The 22,248-nt window shown below is 38.6% G+C and overlaps 2 protein-coding genes across 2 annotated transcripts in view; both read left to right on the top strand.

Moving 5' to 3' along the window:
* The window catches only part of LOC129775453 (proton-coupled folate transporter-like), a 25,173-nt gene continuing 2,925 nt past the window's right edge, over positions 1-22,248 (top strand). The window contains exon 1 of the mRNA XM_055780224.1: positions 1-230. The gene's annotated coding sequence lies outside the window, so the exon portion shown is untranslated. The remainder of the gene's footprint in view (positions 231-22,248) is intronic.
* Positions 5,507-22,248, top strand: part of LOC129775454 (uncharacterized) — a 17,853-nt gene continuing 1,111 nt past the window's right edge. The window contains exon 1 of the mRNA XM_055780226.1: positions 5,507-21,779. Within this exon, the coding sequence (XP_055636201.1) occupies positions 17,303-18,589 (1,287 nt within the window). The 5' untranslated portion in view covers positions 5,507-17,302 and the 3' untranslated portion in view covers positions 18,590-21,779. The remainder of the gene's footprint in view (positions 21,780-22,248) is intronic.

The raw sequence follows: 22,248 nt of genomic DNA on the forward strand, positions 1-22,248 counted from the left end.
AATCTCGATAGTAATGCGTAGCATCTGTTTCAAACAACACATGTATGTCACTTTGCAAGCTGCCTTAGTTTCATAGTCGATTGGTAGGTGTTGTGTAGAATGGATGCGAACTCTGCGTTGCGTCGAGTAATTCCGGCAAGTTATCAGTGATATCTAGAAGTGTTTGGCTGCGTGCAATGGGACATTAACACCCGCCCATCCATCTCGATAAGTGAGATAAGCTGGTTGTGGTACGTATCGAGATGCAGATGCAGTAGCTATTTTCAGCTATACACAGCTTTCGACCTCGTCGTTGGCAATCAGTGCATATAGTTACACTGGTTGATAGATCCGTTGCTATAGAAAAAAAATAGAGCACCACGATGCTATCTAATAGTCTGACATAGTGAAGTGCGAATTTCTCTTATCAGTCTACGTTTCGCGTAATGAACTGAATGGTGATGCCCATTACATAAATTGTAGATGCATGTTATCAGAATGGTGCCAGTGAGTTGATTTAAAACAAAAAACATTGGGGTTTTCCGAAATAAAATTTCTTCCTCTCCCTTCAAAAGAATAATTTGCGGAAAAATATACAGTAAAACCTGTTTTGGTGCGGTTTTTTTTGTGCGATTTTTTTGTGCGGTGTATGAAAAGAAGCATATTTCACGAAGTTATCGTCCATTCAGTTTTTTTTCGACGGTTTATATGCATTTCAGTGCGAAAAAAGCATATTTGCGTCTCAATTATCCACTTCTGAAGTCATTCCCCTCCACTCATCAAATGTCCTAAGTTTTTCTAAGTTTTTACATGACATGATTTCTAACAGCAACACGTTTCGACATGCAACCAAAAGCACAAAACAGCCACGCGCAATCGAAAATGCAAACTGTCCCATCGCAAAACAGGGAAACGAAAGGAAATTGAACGGTGGATGGCGTGGACTTGAGTAATTTTCTTGCGGTCCCTATCTACCGCACAAAAAAAGTTTTTTTTTTCAAAATGTGTACCGAACACGATTTTTTAAAGCTGCTGGTGAAGTTTTGCACGATTTTTTTTATGCGACTTTTTTTGTGCGGTCCCATCCCCAAAACACAAAAAAAGGTTTGCCTGTATCTGTCTTGACACTTAACTGCATAGTTTTCATTTATGAGACAGAATTGATTCCTCGAAAACTGAATAAAACGAACTCAACCTTTACTCCTTTATTTTTCTCCAAACTCTTTTATTTCACAGGCTTAGTTACAAAAGTTGTTGTATTAAGACCTTTAATATTTTCTCGCTGTCTCATAAATTGTTGCTTTATTTTATAAATAACAGTGTTACTCGATGTTACTTAATGTCCGACTGTCGACTACACGTGCATAAAGGTTGAAAAGGTAAACATCAGGACACAAAATCTTGTTGAGGCTTAAAAATACTTTTTGTTTTCTATAGTTTAATTAAAGTAGTGATTTTTTGTACAACTTATTTTTAAATGTTTTAATAAGTTTTACAAGAAGTCACACGAAATTGTGTCAGAATGTTGAAATTGAAAGCAGTCAAAATGACTTGCTTGGGCAATCGAGGGTTAAATGAGAATTCCAAAAATGCCCGATTTTTTATATGTTTCGAAATTCAGTAGACTTCGGATTAGTTTTGTCAGCGGATCCAGTGAACTTTCCGGGTCCTGAAAGCAGGCCTGAATCATTTAAATATTCTCCAATATCAGCTTTTTAGTGGTTTTTTTTTTGTTCTTCAATTTCCTGGTCATTGTAGTATTCACCATCGTTTCCGAAATCGGCTTCAGGATCTACTTCGTCATGTCCCCATACCGTGCTGGAAAACATACCTATAAAAACACAAAAATAAAAACTCAATTTCTGCACATCGGCTGTATCCGAAGTTTATTTTCAGTAGATTACATTTCAGCAGGAGTCGGACTTTTTTTTCGCTCAACTGTTTAGCATCGCCTCAAGGCGGGTTATGGTTTATACCAAAAAACTGTAATTTTTTGATACCATAACAACATAAATACTCCGGCTTTCGACATAAAATACTCCTTGCAGAGACCAGCCTGCATAAAACCAATGTGTTTGTATGATATATGAAAGTATTTTGAGGACATGCTATTGCAGTGAACATTGAAAATAATTTAAATTAATTTAAATGAAACATCTGTGAAGCCCGTCGCAAAGCGGGGCTAGGTTTTAGAAGGTTAAATTTCATTTCTAAATGGTCAGATGTTCAAAGAAGCATTGGTAAAAAATCCTGTTCAAATAGATGAACATATTTTGTTTAATAAGTCGACAATGATTGAAAGAATTATAATTTTCAGGATAAAAATATGGAACAAAGAATCCCTGTCGGTTGTAAATCGGAAGATGCAAATACTCACAGAAATGGAAAACAAACCTTGTAGAATGTAAGAATTCGTGAAGCTAAAGGATTATAGAGTAACTAGCTGACCCGGCAAACGTTGTTCTGCCATATAAATTACTTCTAGTGAATATTTTGACTGTTGAATAAAAAATAACTAATGTATTGCTATACATGTGTGTTCAAATGTTCCAACGATCTATAAAATTATTTGATTATGATCGATGATGGATAGATTCCACGTGGATATCGAGCAGATACGTGAAGATTTGACCGTGTATTGCATTGGACCGTGGGAACTTCCCGAACCTGAGTGTGATGTGGAGATGAAGATGAGATCTATGATGAACAGAGAAATGGACCGGATCGATCGGATCTCAGGATTCGTCTTTTGCATTCAAAAATCTGATCATTCGTGAAATGTAGCAAACTTGCCTCGGTGCAAAATAAACTTCAAAATAAGTAATCCGTTGTCGTGGAGTAATTTAATCTGTATCAGATTAGCAGACACGAAAATAATTTTAAATTGCTTAAAGGGCCTGGCCGGGTAAGGTTTAGTGCCCACAAACCAAATCACTAGCTGTATGGCAAATATTGTAAAGGATATTAAATATGAAATTTTGGCGGTTTATTTGAACCCCTATGTGGTTTGACGTAGGATCTGTAGTGAAAAACGTACTTTTTTTTCAATAGCTCCGAGATAAAAAATTGAAAAAAATACTGAATGTGCATCTTACCACGGTGTATCAAGATACTAAAAAATTTTTTCAGAATTTCAATATTTTTTTAGTACTAAAATTTTTGATGAATTTTTTTTTGATAATTTTTCTTGATACACCGTGTTAAGATGCACATTCAGTATTTTTTTCAAATTTTTATCTCGGATGTATTGAGGATGGCGTGAATTAAACGAAAAAGTACGTTTTTCACTATAGATCCTACGTCAAACCACATAGGGGTTCAAATGAACCGCCATAATTTCTTATTTAATATCCTTCATAATATTTGCCATACAGCTAGTGATTTGATTTAGGGGCAATTTTATGATTTGATTTAGGGGCAATTTTACCTTACCTAACCACTCTTTGGAAATATAAAAAAAAAATTTTTTTGATACCGCGCAACACTGAAAAAAAAATCTGAAAAAAAAACACACATATCTAGAAAAGTCGTAGAAACACATTTAAATATGAATTAGAGTACTACTGAATCTCTAAATCCCAAAAAAAAAATTTCAAAATTTGAATAATTTTTTTAGTACTATAATTTTTGATGAAATTTTTTTTGATAATTTTTCTTGATACACCGTAATAAGATGCACATTCAGTATTTTTTTTCAAATTTTTATCTCGGATCTTTTGAGGATGGCGTGAAATAAACGAAAAAGTACGTTTTTCACTATAGATCCTACGTCAAACCACATAGGGGTTCAAATAAACCGCCAAAATTTCTTATTTAATATCCTTTACAATATTTGCCATACAGCTAGTGATTTAGTTTGTGGGCACTTTTTACTCCCTTACCTGGCCAGGCCCTTTGGATGAAAATCATTACTCGATGTTGTTTAAATACTTAGAAAACCGTCCGAACTTAACGATTCTTCTATAAATCTTGTATACATCCAGCAACATGTTAGACGAAATACGTGTAATTTTGTAATAGAGCCCATTAAAGACTGCATTTCTTCTGTTTGAACACACGTGCTGTCGTTTAAACAAAGGCTGTGTAGGTGTTACTCATGATAGCGTCTCGCTATCATTCCTCGATCCGTTTCTGTTGATTGTCTCATAGGAGTCGCAGTCGTTCGCTCTCGACCTTTGCGAATATGTTGACCATGGATTATTGACACAGCTCAAGACATCCTAGAATGACGTTGCCCTGACTGCGCCAATTCATCAAACGACACGACTAAGAATCTATCGAGGGCACTCTTTTGTTTATTTCGTCTCCTCCAACCACATAATATTAAAATATTAATTCAAAATGAGTAATGATGTTCCTGATAATTAAAGTAACTTTGGCGCATTGTGTCTACACACGTGCTCTTCAATCGGGTTTTTATCAGGATTGACGACAATAGCGTGACTGTTATTTTGCATTCCGAGCATGGGTGTGATTAGAATAATTTCAATAATTCATTGTGCTCATCCAAAAAGGCTTCCAGCACGCCGGCGATATTCCTAGTTTTAGTCGAATTGAGTTGCGTATGTGTAGGGTGAAATTCGATGAAGATGAAGAGAACAACGTAAATAAGTTCGTCCTGTTTAAAAAAACGAACGACGAATCAATAATTTGGTATCGTTTATATAAAAATACATATATCGCGATAAAAAAGGAGATGAGGGTGAAAATATGTTATATATGGTTATAAGTTTTTTTTTTCAAGCCAAATTTATGCAAAAAAATACGAAAATAAAGTTATTCAGATTTTATTTGCATGGGACCACCCTAATCGGTATCAAATATAAAGTAATTGGTATCCTAGCGGTATCATATATAGTTTACGACCTATTCTCATGCCTACCAAGTTTTTTGAGTGTAATATCATTAAAATCGGTCGAGCCGTTTCGGAGGAGTTTGACCACGAACAGCGTGACACGAGAATTTTATATATAAGACTAGCTGACCCGGCAAACGTTGTTCTGCCAAATAAATTGTTTCTAGTGAATATTTTGGTAATTGAATAAACAATAACTGATACATTGTAAGTATGTTTGAATGGTTTTACGTTTTTGATCCATTTGTTGATGAAGATCAAACGAATATGTGGCGATAAGAGCTATGCCATATAGAGGAATTGAGCGCTTTGGACGATGACCGCCAACAATAAAAAAAATCAAATCATTCAAACCATCTTATTTCAATGTATTTCATTTACGTAACTGATGTGTTTGATGTAAAATATGTAAATAAGTAAAAAAAGAATAATGTTAATATATAAAATGAGAAGTGAAAGAAAGTAATATATTTTTATCTGAAAGTTTAAAATGAAATAAAGAAAATCAATATTCATTTTTTTCAATTACGGTTTCGTTAGTGAAAAATAGGTTTTCTGATTGGATAGCCAAAATCATGGCTGTTGGGTCCCGTTCATGAATTGTGAAACCAAAGATATGACAACTTCATTGGTGTTGATATACTGGCCAATTTGTTGGCGCATTATTTTGTCGTTGTCATTCAATCGAGAAGTAGTCAAATCGATATTCTAAATTTGAAACACAGCCATATTGCTTGCCTTATTCACGGACTTTTATAGGGGAAGTGGGGGCATAGTGGTCACCCTAAAGAATGTGCCCATTTTTAGCGCCCACATTCTGATTTAATTCCCGTTTCTAGAAAAATATTACAGTTCAACTCATTGTTCTTCAAGATAACAAACGGCTTTTACTATAAAAATTCAAAATAGTACACTTTCCATCATTAGAAAAAAAGGTGAAAAAATTTTTTTTTGCTTGGAGGTAAAGTGGTCACCCGCCCATATCAAGCCAAATGTGATAGATTTATGCGTGTTTTTCGTCCAAATTTATTCAAATCATATTTGTTATAGTAGGTACAAACATGACATAAGCTTGGCCTATTCACCTAGAGTCTCAATTTACATTTTCTCTTGCATACAAAAGCGTAGTAAGAAACATATAACGTTCCGCATAACGAAGCTTGGTTTAGTTGGAGCGGCATATTTATCCAGGGTCAAAGCCACAAAAGAGTCTTCTTCAAGAGCAGAATGTGATGCTTTAGTAAACAGAACATTGTAAGTTGTTATTCACCTATGACCACTTTGCTCCCAAACATGAAAATAACTTCTATGCCAATTAATCGCTGAGATTAAACGAAACATCTGTTCACCTCTCCTAGAATATGTGAACAGTCGTCCAAACTGATGATTTGTCCAACATATCAGATTGAATAAACTAAATTTCATTAAAAATTCCTTAGATACCATGCGCACAGAACTACGGCCGAATGGCTATCGAGAGAGCAATTTCTGTTTTTATTTGTATTTTGACATGCGACAGCTCTACTGAAGTACAGGTGACTCAAAAGTCACCTTCAAACCTGGATTCTTCAAACATAAGTGACTATCAATACGGCATCTATAGTCAATAGTTATACTACCAAACAAGCAGGTGACCAATTTGCCCCCCATGACCAATTTGTCCCCACTACCCCTACTGCTTTTCGCTGAACAGCGAAACTCAACACTAATATAAACATTGAACGTTTTGCTCAGCTGAGGCGAATGTGGTAATACCCAACGATTGTCAGTCCGTCAAAGTCTGCGTTACTGATGTTTGTCAATGGTTGTCCGTTTCTTCGTTTTTTCATTGGATGATCGTGTTTTCCATCTACAACGCAAGGCGGTAAAAGCTTCAGATCACCGCATAGGCCATGAACCATGTTTGGGGGGAACAATATCAAACACTAACCCATATTCCGGAATCCGATTGGTCTGAAAGTCGATCGGATTCCACGATTTGAACGAAATCGGCTTTTGTATTCTGAAATCTGTTCGACTCAAATTTAATTGATCCATGGAAATGCGGCAACCTTGCCTTAATCAAAAACAGAAGTTGTGGAGCAATCTACTCTCTATCCGATTAGCAACCTGAAAACAATTTTACCTTGCTATCATTTGAATACAGATTATTTTTTAATGTTATTCGAATACTTAGATGACATAGTCCTGACCCTAACTCAACTTTTATTTCTATATTTTTTAACTACATTTCCGCTAAAACTTTATCCATAATATAAAAAACATTATCAGTCAGAATTTTTGTACACTACCCACTTGTAGAAAATGTGTCACTTTGTTACATACAAAACATATTTGAAAGAGTATAGCAAATTTCCATCAATATTTTTCGTTTAAAAAGTGTGTTTATTCCACCCAAAATTCCGTTTCTATTTTACAGAAATAGAACACGAAGCTCAATGTTGTTGAGTTTTTTATTTGGATATTGTGTTTATCGCATTTCGTTTAAAATCGCGAAATAAAAAATAAAGAAAATGGGACGAGGTTAAAAGGATGAAAATTTGGGTTTTTATGTTTTTTTCTGAAACCAGATTTAAATAAACACAAAAAAAAAATTTCAATTTATGCAGAAAAAAATATTTTTTCGCATAGTGTCGCCCTAATTGGTATATATACGGTAAATATAAAGTAATCGGTATCATAGCGGTATCTAATATAGTTTACGACCTATTCTAATGGCTAACAAACGTTTTGTGCATAATTTCATTAGAAACGGTTTAGCCGTTTCGGAGGAGTTTGATAACGAACATCGTGACACGAGTATTTTATATATAAGATTACACGCCAAATCAGTCGACCGCTGCCTCGGCACTCTTCAATTATTTTAAAACTTTGTACGTATGGTGGCAGATACCAAAAATCACTTTTTGCATTATTCAATTGTTTCACATAAGGCTTTTCCAAAAATAATAACTTGGAATCCAGACGTCTACTTAAAAAATGATGTACGGCAAAGTTGTTGAAAAATAAATGGATTTTTTTTGGAAAAATAATATGGGGTCTTGTTATGAGAGTAAGGAAACTCTTCCTGTTTATATACTTTTTAAAAAAGAGTTTTATTAAATTCCTAACCTACTTATTCCCTATCCAGTGTGAGAAAAGAGAGCGAGCCACATGGCTGTGGCCTTTTTATTATTTCATTCTGCTGGGTATGCATATCGCATACCGCTGACGATGGATGTGCCGCGTGGCGTGGTATACCGGCTGGATTTCCTAACGGCTCCCCTTTTAGTCGAAAGTCGTCCTCGGCTTTCCTCAATTATCTTGCTGCGGTATGAACTTAACCCTCGGTTTCTTCTGAATATATTCATCTACAATGTCCTCCATACTACCCGTTGGCGTGTCTCCCTTGATAACGATTTTGGTTCTATTGCATGGTGGAAGTATGTTTTTGATGACCAAGGTGAAAATGATTCCAAGGATGATTAGAGTTGTAACGGAGAATGAACCAAAGGATATCCATTTGAAGGTGCGCAAACTTCCGTGTATGTTTGTCGTCGTCAAGTTGAGCTTGTGCAGGTGTTCTCGATGATTTAGATGAAGTTTCTGTAAGTAGTCTAGAGGCATACGATTGATGATTTCAGTGGCGTTTACCTTTAACCCGGTGGTTGGAATAAAAGACGTTGCAGGTCCTTCAGCGTCGAGATTTGTATACTCCTCTCCATTTAGGTGGATAGTACATCCGGAGAACTGAATTAAGAAAGATCCCTGCAAGTCTTTCGTGTGTTTAAAACAGCTTGAAGACATAGTCATGTTTGCATCATTTACAACGATATTGGCGTCGTTGATTTTCTTTACAAAATTTTGACCATACGTTTTCTCAACCATACATTGGGCAGAACTTCCACTCATTAGTTGTTGAATGCATGCTCCTGCTACTTCTAACTGCGACTCTTGGCAAATGTAAAGTCCTCTGGTTTTAGGACATAAATTTTGCATATGGTAAGATTTGGGTCCTTTTAGATAGTAGTTTGAAGATAGATGAACACGTGTACCATTGGTTATGACTGGTTCGATGTAGTGTAGCTCATAAATGACATCCTTAATTCTTGGAACTTTTAAGGTGTAGATAATTGAATGTGAGGTTCGAAGAACATAAGCGCTGGCGATATCCAGAATAGTGCCGAAGGAATCTAGTTCGAAATTGTTGCTGGTGAGAAACTGTTGTGCTGCGAAGATTTCTTCTGGGCTGATGAGGCGGCTGCTTGGTATATTAAACCTAGCTAAAGTTATAGCCTCCTCTACTATCTCTAAATTCTTGATGAGCTCATCTAAATTAAATAAAAGATTAACTGATTCAAATCCATCCATTGTTTCATTATATGACTTGTAATAGTCGGTAGCTAGCAAAGAGATAGTTTTTGTTAAGTTATTGATTCTTTCTTCAAATTGCTTGTTAATTGCTGTTTGCTTATTATTTTGTTCAATTAGTGTATTGGTAGTGGTATTAATGATTTTCAAATCTTCGGCATCCGGGCTGCCTGATATATATTTCCAGGCTTTTCCTAGGGTTTCCCATCGTCTGAATCGTCTAATATTTGGCGTTTTCAGTTTTTCAAAAGTTATTAACAATTTTTCTTGTTTAGATTTTATAAGTGGGTTCAGGATGTGTCTATGTGTTATCTTTTCATTTGCAATTACAATCAGTTTTTCAATAATGGATTCAATAGAACTTACATTTACACGGTGGATAATTCTAACATAGTTATGGCTTATTCTCGCAGGTCCTAATGACACAACAGCTAGAGGGTTTTGATTTAAATCGTGTATGCGGACATCGCAGTGTCCGCCCTGGAGTAGTAGACATAGTCTGGAAGGAAGATCATATAAATGAGGGGTTTAGATAGGAGATCTTTTGATGCTTTTCTTGTGAATTTTGATGTTTGTGTCGTCGGTCACTGTCTTGTCCGTTTCAGTTTTGATGTTTATGAGTCGATATCTGTGTCCGTGAGGCGTTGGATGTGCTTTACATTTTACTAGTGCTTGTCTATTTACCAGTTTCTTGAAATCGTCCTTTGATATTATGGGTAATTTAGAATTGTGATTGTTTGCGTCTAGGGATATATTGTCACTAGCGGTCTGAAGTGTTTTGTTTTTCGAAAGGTTGATTTCGTCAATGTTAAGGGACGATGAATTTCCAAATATTATTTCTCTAGGTGTGAGTTTTGTCGTCGTATGCTTTGTCTCGTTATACAGGGTCGTTACCAAGACTAGGCCCTGATAAAGTGAAAGATTTTCTATTTTGTCTCTATTCGCCATAGACATTTCGAGCAATGTGTTGTGGAAACGTTCCACAATTCCGTTGCCATTACTGCAACTCGCGAAATGAAGAGATATACCAAGTTTGTGTAAGAATTTGTTAAATTTTGCATTTCTAAAACTTGTGGCTTGGTCACAAGGGATCATTTTTGGTAGGCCGTAACTTTTAAAGTATTCAGTCAGAGTCTCCATTAACTCATCGGCAGTTTCATTTTGAATCTTGTAAATTTGCGCGAACTTTGAGAACGCGTCAACGAGGGTTAAAAATTTTTCACCCTCTTTGACATAAACGTCTATGAAGACATTTTCAAACGGTCTTTCATAAATTCTTCTACCAATCGGGATTTTGAACGGTTTTCGTTCATATTTGGCAAATTTGCAAGATTCACAGTTTTGTACAAATACCTTGACCTTAGATAACATCCCTGGGAAGTATACAGATTTCTGTAGCTCACTGTATGTGAGTTTCCATCCTCTGTGGTTAAAATTATGACATCGTTTGATGAATTCCTGTTGGTCCGCTGATGACATCAAATCTGGAAGTTTGAGATTGGAGAAGTTAATTTTTAAGGTCTTCCTAAATGTGTTATTAATTATCCTTCGGCACGACAAAGAAATGTCGAGTGGCGCAAAGATACCGTTATTCGTTGTTGGATCCAGATAATCCTTCAAAATCCTTGTTAGGTCTCCATCTGAATATCCATTTCTATGAAAAATGTGTCTTACTTGACCTGGAAAAGTATTAAATATTATATGTGGGCTCTTAGACTTATCCTTAGTAATTTTTAATATAAGCTGGTTCTTGTATTTGTTGATAATTTCTGGACCATATACTTCGTGATTTTCAAAGCATTCGCTTTCCAACGTTTGAAGATTGAGTTCCATGCGGGGAATCCTGGAAAGCCCATCCGCGACTACGTTTTGCATTCCTTTTTTGTAAATGATTCGAAAGTCGAACTGTTCCAGATAAAGCCGTTGTCGGGTCACTCTGCCAGTGGCGTCTGTCAATTTTAGCTCTTTTGTTAATGGTTCATGGTCCGTGTATATAGTAAATCGTCGACCATAGAGATACGGCCTAAACGTTTTCGCGGCAAAATATATCGCTAAAAGCTCCTTTGAAGTGGCTGAGTAATTCTCTTCAGCCTTTGAAAGAGTTCGAGAGAGATATGCAATAGGTCTCTCTTTACCATCAACCAGTTGCGATAACACTGCCCCAATTGCTACGTTAGAGGCATCCGTAGTCACAATAAAAGCTTCGTCAAAGTTTGGATAGTGTAATAGCAAATCCTTAGTCATTATATCCTTTAACTGTTTAAAGGCTGTTCCGAAATCATTAGTTACATCAAACGTTTTACTTTTTCCGCGTAATTTCGAAGTCATTGGTTTTGCAATGGATGCAAATTTTGGTATGAATCGGCGGTAGTAAGATACGGTTCCCAAAAACGATCTCAACTCCTTCAATGTCCTTGGGATTGGCCAATTTTTGATCGCCTCTACTTTCTTTGGGTTTGGTTTAACTCCTTGAACAGTAACGAGGTGCCCAAGAAATTCAACCTCTTTGCGAAGAAACTCCGACTTATTGCACTGTACCTTTAAATTGGCTTCTTTCAGAGTTTGCAAAACTTTAGTGATATCTTGCAGATGATTCTCCAAGGAAGGGGAAAAGATAATGATGTCGTCCATATAGACGAAACATCTGATACCCAGGTGTTTCCTCAATACAGAGTCCATCAACCTTTGGAAAGTAGCGGGCGCATTCTTCAACCCGAACGGCATGCGAAAGAATTCGTATTTGCCATGATCTACATTAAAGGCAGTCTTGGGAATGTGAGCTGGTTCCACTTCAATTTGATGGAAGCCGCTTGCTAAGTCTAACACGGAAAAATATTGAGCTTTTCCTAATCTGTCAAGGATCTCGCTGATTTCCGGTATAGGGTATCGGTCAGCGGGTGTGACTTCGTTTAGCTTGCGATAGTCAACCACGATCCTATATTTCTTTTTGCCTGAATTGTCGTCTTTTTTGGGTACGACCCAAATCGGAGATGTCCACTGTGATGAGGACTCTTGAATAATCCCGTTGTCTAACATCTTCTGAATCTGTTCAGAAACAATTTCTCGAAGGTGGTATGGGTACTTGTATGTACGCTGATGGATGGATTTTTCATTAGTCGTGTTTATAGAATGTTTTACCTCATGAGTGAAAGTTAACCTTTCGCTTTCATTGAAAAATATGTCTTTGAATGGCTTCAGGGTTTTAACCAGTAGGCGGATTTCTTCTTTGTTTAAATGATCGGCAGGAAATTTTAGTTTACCTGTACTGCATTTGTCTTCCAACAAGTAAGGATCATTATCGAATGGTTTTAAGTTGTGATTTCTTTTCTTTCCATTTGCAGACAGAAATACTGTTGCCCTGTTATCCTCGGCTACATATAAGCCAGGATTTACAGTGACATTTGAGTTGATATCTGTTTCATGCTCAATTAAAAATGTGCCATTCGATGTAGTACAAATCTCACCAAGTTTTTCACGACACTCGTGGAAATTTATTTTTGAAGGATAGTACTTTGTGAAAGAGTACTCTCTGTTACCAATTTTTAAAAAATGATGTGTTGTATCAATGATTGCGTTCATGCGCGCTAAATTTTCGTAGCCTATAAGGCCATCGAAAAATGGATGAAATTTAAACACGTGGTATGGCAATTTTTCACTGAAGGATTCTGCAAACAAATTAGCATGTACAACGCTATCTATTACAAATTTACCATTTTTGTTTGTTACAACCGCAGGATTAGATACCTTGCTAGCGGTTTTGACATGTTCCGGATTTATATACGACTTATTTGCCCCTGTGTCGACCAGAAAGTTTAAATAACCTTTCGAAGTCGTAAAACGTAAATGTATGGTATAAAATTCAAGTTCGAGAGTTTTTCAATCTGACCACGTGAAAATTTAGTTCATTGGATTCCACTGCGATATCTGATTCGTCGTCATCGTCATCGTCATTGTCATCGTCCGAGTCATTGTCCACTATGGCGCTTTGCGCTCCATTTGATTCATTATTATTATGCTCAACCCGCGCTCTGTATTGCTGATATGGTTTCTTATGTTGTTGTTGTTGTTGTTGCTGTTGCGGTGGGGGTTTATTAAAATTTAATTTACTTTGGTGTGCTTGATTTCCGAATGCTTTTGGTTTTACCGTCCCCTTTGCGCGTGTCTCGGCGTTAGCATTAAGCATAACTGCTGAGTGTGCTTCATCGAGTGTAGAAGGTTTAGAATTTCTAATAATGGACGCAAGTGGCTCCCCTATATTGTCCAAATATTTTGAGACTGTTATCATCTCGATAATTTCGTTTGGTGAAAGCGGGTTCATTTGAAGATTAGCCTTCAACTTAGTATTGATTTCTTTAACCTCGTTAAAGAATCTCGAATTGTTTTTGTTACCTTTACGGATATGGAATAAAAGTGAAAGGTTAGTAGTAAAATCTCTTTGGTCACCGAAGTTTTCGACCAAAATTTTCTTAATCCCCTGTAAAGTACTGGGATTCCCGTTGGCACATAGAATGGTGCGTGCCTCACCTTTAATTTTGTTTCTTATTGCTCTGAGATAGAACATGTTTAATGTGTCAGGAGCACCCTTTCGTCCCTTCACTTTAAAGATATCGTATAATTCGTCAACTTCTTCCAACCACGAGTTTAATTCTCGTTTGTTGCCCGTGAACTCGGACAAATTTTTGATGGGATCTGGCAGGCGATAAAGATCGTCATTCTGCCCCCCGGCGAGCATTGTTTTAAGCTCCTCAACCGTGTTACGGAGCTGCTCAATTTCACTGCACTTTTCGTCTGGCATTGTTTCGGTAGTTAAGTATAATTAAATGTGTGTACTTACACGATTATTTCCAGCATTCGATATGCTGATATGTAGGCCCCGAGAAGGCGGGCAACAGTTGTCGTTCTGCTAGGGGCGATGTCCAAGCGATGCTCCAGAATGATTATTCGGTGCTGTCACTTTGTCACTTTTTTTTCTAAAACCTCCTGATGGGTATCCTACCGACTGCGCCAGTAAGGAAACTCTTCCTGTTTATATACTTTTTAAAAAAGAGTTTTATTAAATTCCTAACCTACTTATTCCCTAGCCGACGTCCAGTGTGAGAAAAGAGAGCGAGCCACATGGCTGTGGCCTTTTTATTATTTCATTCTGCTGGGTATGCATATCGCATACCGCTGACGATGGATGTGCCGCGTGGCGTGGTATACCGGCTGGATTTCCTAACGGAGCTATCACAGTTTTTCATAATGAACTCATCTTTTGAGTAAGATTTTATAAAGTGGTATTCAAAATGTTATTGTTAAATAGTTCATTGATGTCTCAACAATTTCGAGTAATGATTTTTTTTCGCCAAAAAAGGTGGACTGTATTGGATACGTACGCCGTATAAAAATCAATTGAAATTAAAATTGGTCATCTCATAATGAAAATTGTGATTTTAAATAGTTATCACAAGGTTCAAAAAATTTTGAAGGGTAGGGTCCAAGACTCGAAAGCATTGATCGCGTAAAGCTACAGCATTATTACCGAAGAGTTTTCGCCGAAGAACACAGCTTTATTATATCCGACTTGAAACATGCTGGACCTTGAAGCGACTTTATCTAGAAACAATGCACTGCATTCTCAGCGTTTTTCATTTGCCGCGTGGCAATATCTTGTTCCGCCTGAGGCTTCGAAAATTTCTTCCAACTCAGAGAAGTTAAAAATCTAGTGTGTGTGTGTGTGTGTGTGTGTGTGTATGTGTGTGTGTGTGTGTATGTGTGTGTGCCGTAGTTTAAGCCTCCACTTCTGCATCCATCTAGCTTAGCACGAAATACGTTTGGAGCGCAAAGCGTAATCGAAAGCACTCAGACCCCTCTCGATGAGATTCCTATTGAAATACTAGCAAACTGGTTGTCAAAAGCATCCAATTTGAAATACGCTGCACCTTGACGCCTCTTTTAACCCGAAAATAATGCTCGAATTCACCCATTGGACAAAATTGCACTGCTGTTTGCTTTTTCTTCCATTCTTCCTATGTAAAATCTCTCAACATAAGAAAAAATTCAGAACTTTTGAAAATCCTATAAAATTTCCGATTCGACTAGGGGGCAAATACTTAAAATTCATTCGTAGCGAAAGTAGCTATTAAAAAAAAATGTAGTTTTATACATACATTTACTTCAAAAATCAAAAGAAAAGTTAATCGATGGAGCCTTGAGTGTAAAATTGAACGCATTTTCGCTTGATGCCCTCCATCAAAGTCTTTACAGTGTCATCCGGTACCAGTTTCTCAGTTTTTTTCCATTTTCTTAACATGTCCTTCTCGTCTTTGACTGTTTTCTTGCTCTTCCGAAGATCCCGCTTCATTATTGCCCAGTACTGCTCCACCGGGCGCAGCTCCGGACAGTTTGGCGGATTCATGTCCTTCGGAACAAAATGGACAGAATTGGCCTCATACCACTCCAGGACACTTTTAGAATAGTGGCATGATGCCAAATCTGGCCAAAATAGCGGAGCTTCGTCGTGCTGCTGCAAGAAACGGCAAAAGGCGCTTCTCGAGGCACTCAGATTTGTAGATCTCGCCAGTTACTGTGTCCTTTGTCACGAAAGGCTCACTCCTCAGTCCGCAAGAGCAGATGGCCTGCCAAACGAGATATTTGGAGGCGAACTTCAACATTTTCTTCTTCTTAAATTTGTCGTCCACATCAAACTTGCTCTTGCCGGTGAATAACTCCAACCCTGGAATTTGCTTAAAATCGGCTTTTATATACGTTTCGTCGTCCATCACACAGCAGCCATATTTTGTCAGCATCTTCTCGTAGAGCTTCCGTGCCCGAGTTTTAGCCGTCGATTGTTGCCGCTCATCGCGGTTTGGGAGGTTCTGTACCTTGTATGTATGTAGTCCAGCTCTCTTCTTTGCATTCTGGACGTAGCTCTGCGACATGCCGATCGTTTTAGCCAAATCACGGCTTGAGACGTTGGGATTTGCTTTAATCATCCACTTCACCTTTCCCTCCGTCTTTTTGTTCTCCGGTCCCGGTTTTCTTCCAGCTCCTTTGCCGTGGTCCAACGTCAACCGGTCCTGGAACCGCTTCAACACTCTGGAGACGGTTGAATGGTGAATGTTCAACATTATTCCCAACTGCCGGTGCGACAGGTCAGGAAATTCCAGGTGTTTGGAAAGAATTTGTTCTCTCGACTCGCGTTGGTTCACACGACTTCGAGTTTGACAGCATGTAGACAATACACATCAATGAGAAAGTGTGCAAAATGTGGTTGATTTTTACCTAATGGTAAAAAAGTTATGCCCTGTTGAATATGTCGCAATAATTTCGTGTTCGCCCTTTATTGCAAAATGCTTTCTGATGAAAGACACAGTCCTACATAAAAACATTGGAACAGTGTCGCGCCAAAATCTGCTATTCTATATTTTGTGGCTACCTACTAGTACCGTATCATGAACAATATGTGGACAATGGAACAGTCACGACTCAATGTTGAAACCATGAAAGTTATGATAATTGTCAAACTGAACTTGGATCTGAAATGCGACAAATTATATGACAAATCAGTGTCCCTTCACCATAGAAACGTTTCGCGCATTCCTCAATCGATAGTTGAAAGAGCCGGACGCTTATTGTTCGCGTCTCTGCTACAAATCGAAGCTGGTGAAGTTTTTTTTCCCCTCCGCCAAAGTGCCTTTGGTTTTTTTTTTCTTTGACCGTTCGTGGCAAGATAAGTGCCGTTAATACCCGGAACAGCGAGGAAGCAGCACCTCTCCGGCAACGCCGGACCGGCGACCTGTGAATTGGTTCCAGCGGCATCGATTTCATCATAGAGAAGTATAATCAACAACAACTTTTGCCGTCACGCTATTGTGTTTACCTCGTAGCGTGCGGTGTTGTATAGCTTCGAATAGGGGTGTTCAAGGTTGTTCGGACACCGCAAATTAGTATTTTGTTTTTTTTTTTTGGAAGAATTTTTTTTTTTTTTTAGATATATATATATTTATATATTTTTCTTAAATTTAAGGTAATTATTAGTCTAAGTTAGTTTTAAGTTGAGTTTTTGAGCGCGCGTGCGTGTGTGTGTGTGTGTGTGTTTTTTTTCATAGACGGTTGCGCACCGTTTGCGCAACCGTTATGACATCTACCGATGCTATTGTTGCGCGGACGCGCTATTATCAATCGACCTCAAAGGGACCATGGGTTGTTTTCTTTCGGCCCAAGGGAAAATCGTTGAGAACTCTTGATATTTCAAGAGATTTGCTGCGTCAATTTTCGGGCGTCTCGATACATAAAGAGAGACCGGATAAACTGCGTGTAGAAGCACTGACTTTTGATGTGGCCAACAAGATTGTTGACCACGAAGCTTTTAACAGGGAATATCACATCTACATCCCTTCTCGAGAGGTGGAGATAGAAGGCGTAGTAACCGACGCGAGTCTGAGTGTCGATGAATTGAAAAAAGCTTCGGGTTCTTTCAAAAACTCGATGATAGGTGATCTTGTAAAGATCCTGGATGTTAGAAACCTGCATTCAGCATCTTTGGAAGAAAACAAAAAAGTTTATAAGCCCTCGCACTCTTTTCGGATTACTTTCGCAGGTTCTGTTCTCCCAAACAATGTGAAAGTAGAAAATATTTTTTTCCCAGTGCGCCTGTTTGTACCACGGGTTTATAATTGTACCAACTGTAAAAAGTTGGGACACTCGTTTAGCCACTGCGGCAACAAATTTCGTTGCGGTAAATGTGGCGAGAAACATAGTGAGGATTCTTGCACACAAACAGTGGAAAAATGTATCCACTGTGGCGAGAATCCTCACCCTCTACAGGAGTGCCCGAGGTACAAACAGCACTCCGATAAAGTGAAGCGTTCTATCGCTGGACGCTCCAAGCGGACTTATGCTGAAATGCTAAAGACCGCATCAGCCGCTCAAGATGAAAACCAATTTTCGGTTTTGTCATCTCAAGAATCGGACTCTGATTCTGATGAGGGTCATATTACGGCTGCACCAGAATCTTCAATAAAGGATGAATCATCAAAAAGAAAGCTCTCTTCACCAACGGTGCACCGTAAGAAACCTAAAGTGACCCTCGGAAGATTGTCTAATTCCAAGGGTAATAGTAATAAAAAAACGAATCCGAAGGCTCCTTCTCAGCCAGTTCCTGGTTGCAGCAAGGATTTTACGTCATTACCCAGAGAAGAGAGAAATAAAAACGCTGCTCCTCGAACTTCTCGTAGAAAATTCGCGTCTAATCGAGGATTGATAGGTTTTTCGGACATTGTGGACTTCATACTAAACACGTTAAAAATTCAAGACCCCCTCAGAAGCTTTATTTCTGCCTTGCTTCCATCTTTAAAGTCTTATCTTAAGCAATTGACTGCTTCATGGCCCCTCCTTGCATCAATCATATCATTCGATGGATAATTCCCCTAGCGTAGTAGAAGATATGATCAATGTGCTACAATGGAACTGCCGTAGTCTAGTGCCAAAACTAGATTCGTTCAAATTTTTACTTCAAAATTATGATTGTGATATATTTGCCCTCTCTGAAACATGGCTTTCTTCTGACACTGAACTCAACTTCCACGATTTTAACATTATTCGCCTGGATAGAAATGATTCTTATGGAGGAGTACTTTTGGGGATCAAAAAGTGCTACTCTTTCTATAAAATTCCTCTCCCAGCTCTATCAGACGTCGAAATTGTCGCGTGTCAAATAACTGCAAAGAGTAAAGAACTTTGCATAGCTTCAGTATACGTTCCTCCAAATACTAACATTAGCCGTAGTCATCTTTGGAATCTAGTCTCGATTCTCTCATCCCCAGTTCTAATTCTGGGTGATATGAACTCTCATGGTACTGGGTGGGGTGATCCTTATGATGACGCCAGAGCGGCTATTTTTTACGATTTATGTGACGATTTCAACTTGACTATCTTGAACACTGGTGAAGCGACACGAATTCCAAAACCTCCGGCTCGAGAAAGTCGTCTCGACCTTTCTTTTTGCTCAAGCTCGTTATCATTGGATTGCCAGTGGAAGGTCATCAATGATCCCCATGGTAGCGATCACTTGCCAATCAGTATATCAATCAAGTGTAGCCCGCAATCCACTGAACCATCTCGAGTTCCATTTGATCTAACAAGGAACATCGACTGGCAAAAATTTGCAACGGCGGTAACAATCGGTGTCGAATCAATAGATATACTTCCACCATTGGAAGAATATCGATTCTTTGTCGATTTGATGTATAAAAGCTCACTGGAAGCACAAAAAAGAAAAGTTCCAAGTGCTCCGTTTAAAAGAAAACCAGCCACTCCTGGCTGGGACGATGAATGCACAAAATTGTATTTGAAAAAATCTAATGCTTTCAAAGCTTTTCGTAGACATGGAACATCCACACACTTCGAGGAATATTCGAAGCTTGAAATACAGCTGAAACAATTAATTAAAGCAAAAAAACGCGGTTACTGGAGCAATTTCATTGAGGGTCTTTCTCGTGAAACCTCAATACGTACCTTGTGGAGGGTAGCTCGCAACATGCGTAACCGCTCATCTACCAACGAGAGTGAAGAATACTCCAACCGATGGATATTCGATTTCGCTAAAAAGGTCTGTCCAGACTCAGTTCCAGCCCAACATACTCTTCGAGAAACGTCTCCGAGCAGTGGACCTCTGGACGGACCATTCTCAATGCTGGAATTTTCTATGGCTCTTCTTTCATCGAACAACTCTTCACCCGGAAGCGATATGATTAAATTCGTTCTTCTAAAAAATCTTCCCGATATCGCGAAAAGACGCTTGCTAGACTTATTCAATACCCTACTAGAAAACAACATTGTGCCACCCGAATGGAGACAGGTCAAAGTAATAGCAATTCAAAAGCCTGGCAAACCAGCGTCTGACCATAACTCATACCGTCCGATTGCTATGCTCTCGTGCATTAGAAAATTGTTGGAGAAAATGATCCTTCGAAGACTCGATCAATGGATCGAGACAAATAATTTGCTATCAAGTACACAATTTGGGTTTCGCAAGAGCAAAGGAACAAACGATTGTCTAGCGTTGCTTTCTACAGATATTCAACTGGCCTTTGCGCACAAGGAGCAATTGGCTTCAGTATTCTTGGATATTAAGGGAGCTTTTGATTCGGTTACCATAGAAATTCTGTCAGACAATCTGGACAGATGTGGACTTCCTGGAATTTTGAATAACTTTTTGTACAATTTGTTGTCAGAAAAGCGAATGAACTTCACCCTTGGACAACTGACAACTTCCAGAAATAGTTATATGGGTCTACCCCAAGGCTCATGTCTGAGCCCCCTTCTTTATAATTTTTATGTGAAAGATATTGACAGTTGTTTGGCAGAACAATGCACGCTTAGACAGCTTGCAGATGATGGTGTGGTTTCCGTCAGAAGTCTCCATGCCGAAAATTTGCAAAGACCATTGCAAAATTCCTTAGATAACTTGTCTTCTTGGGCAAGGAACTTAGGGATCGAATTCTCGCCGCAGAAAACCGAACTGGTAGTGTTTACTCGAAAGCGGTTCCCAGCCCAATTGCAACTTAAGCTTTTGGGCAGAAGCATTACCCAATCATTGACTTTCAAGTACCTTGGTGTCTGGTTTGATTCAAAATGCACTTGGAATACCCACGTTACGTATTTGAAGCAAAAATGTCAAAAGAGGGTCAACTTCCTCCGCTCGATTTGCGGCACGTGGTGGGGAGCTAATCCGGGAGATCTCATAACACTTTATAAAACAACTATTCTATCCATTCTGGAGTATGGCTCTTTTTGCTTTCTCTCAGCAGCTAAAAGTCACCTTCTAAAACTGGAACGAATTCAATATCATTGTCTGCGTATAGCTCTTGGCTGTATGCACTCAACGCATAACATGAGTCTCGAGGTTCTGGCAGGAGTAACTCCTCTACAGAACCGATTCTGGGAACTTTCTCTCAGAATACTGGTGAAATGCGGAGTCACGAACACACTTTTGATTGAAAACTTTGAAAAAATTCTTCATCTAAATATACAATCTCGGTTTATGAGAATTTACCACCACTATATTTCGTCAGATATTTGTCTTCCATCGTTTACTCCAGACCGTGCTCACTTCACCATCAGCAGTTCCTCAATTGAATACGATCTGTCGATGAAACAAGCAATACTTGGAATCTCAGATCAGCTTCGATCAACTTACATTCCCCGTATTTTTAACCGAAAGTACTCAAAAGTCAATTGCATGAAAAGATACTTCACTGATGGGTCTCGCCTCAATGGATCCACTGGCTTCGGTGTTTTCAATGAAAATTCGAGCGCCTTCCGTAAACTGCAGGAACCTTGTTCCGTTTATGTTGCTGAGCTGGCAGCAATCGACTTCGCATTGGGGATGATCTCCAACAAGCCTGCAGACCATTACTTCATTTTCTCGGATAGTCTCAGTTCGCTTGAGGCTCTCCAGTCGATGAGAACTAGTAGGCACCCATCTTATTTCCTCACAAAAGTGAGGCTGCAGATGAGTGCACTGATCGAAAGATCTTATAAGATAACCTTTGTATGGGTCCCCTCTCATTGCTCAATTCCTGGCAATGAGAAGGCGGACACTCTAGCAAAGGTTATCTTATAAGATCTTGGAAGTGGGTGCGATAGACAGATTTCATACGATGAATTTTTGCAATTACTGCGTCAGAGTTCCCTCTTGAGTTGGCAAACCGATTGGGACACTGGAAGTCTTGGGCGGTGGTTATATTCATTTATTCCAAAGGTTTCTTCGAGAGCGTGGTTCAAAGGTTTGGACGTAAGTCGTGACTTCATTCGTGTAATGAGTAGACTTATGTCCAACCACTACTCGCTAGATGTGCTCCTCCACAGAATAAATCTTGTTCAAAACAATGTCTGTCGGTGTGGAAACGGTTACGATGACATCGATCACGCAGTTTGGCAATGTACGGATAATTACGCAGCCAGAGAGTACCTTTTGAATGCCCTTGAGGCCCAAGGAAGACAACCCTATGTTCCTGTTAGAGACGTGTTGGGAACTCGCGACATCTGCTATATGCAGTTGATCTATATGTTTGTGAAAC

Source organism: Toxorhynchites rutilus, chromosome 3 (assembly GCF_029784135.1).
Source record: "Toxorhynchites rutilus septentrionalis strain SRP chromosome 3, ASM2978413v1, whole genome shotgun sequence".
Classification (NCBI taxonomy): domain Eukaryota; kingdom Metazoa; phylum Arthropoda; class Insecta; order Diptera; family Culicidae; genus Toxorhynchites; species Toxorhynchites rutilus.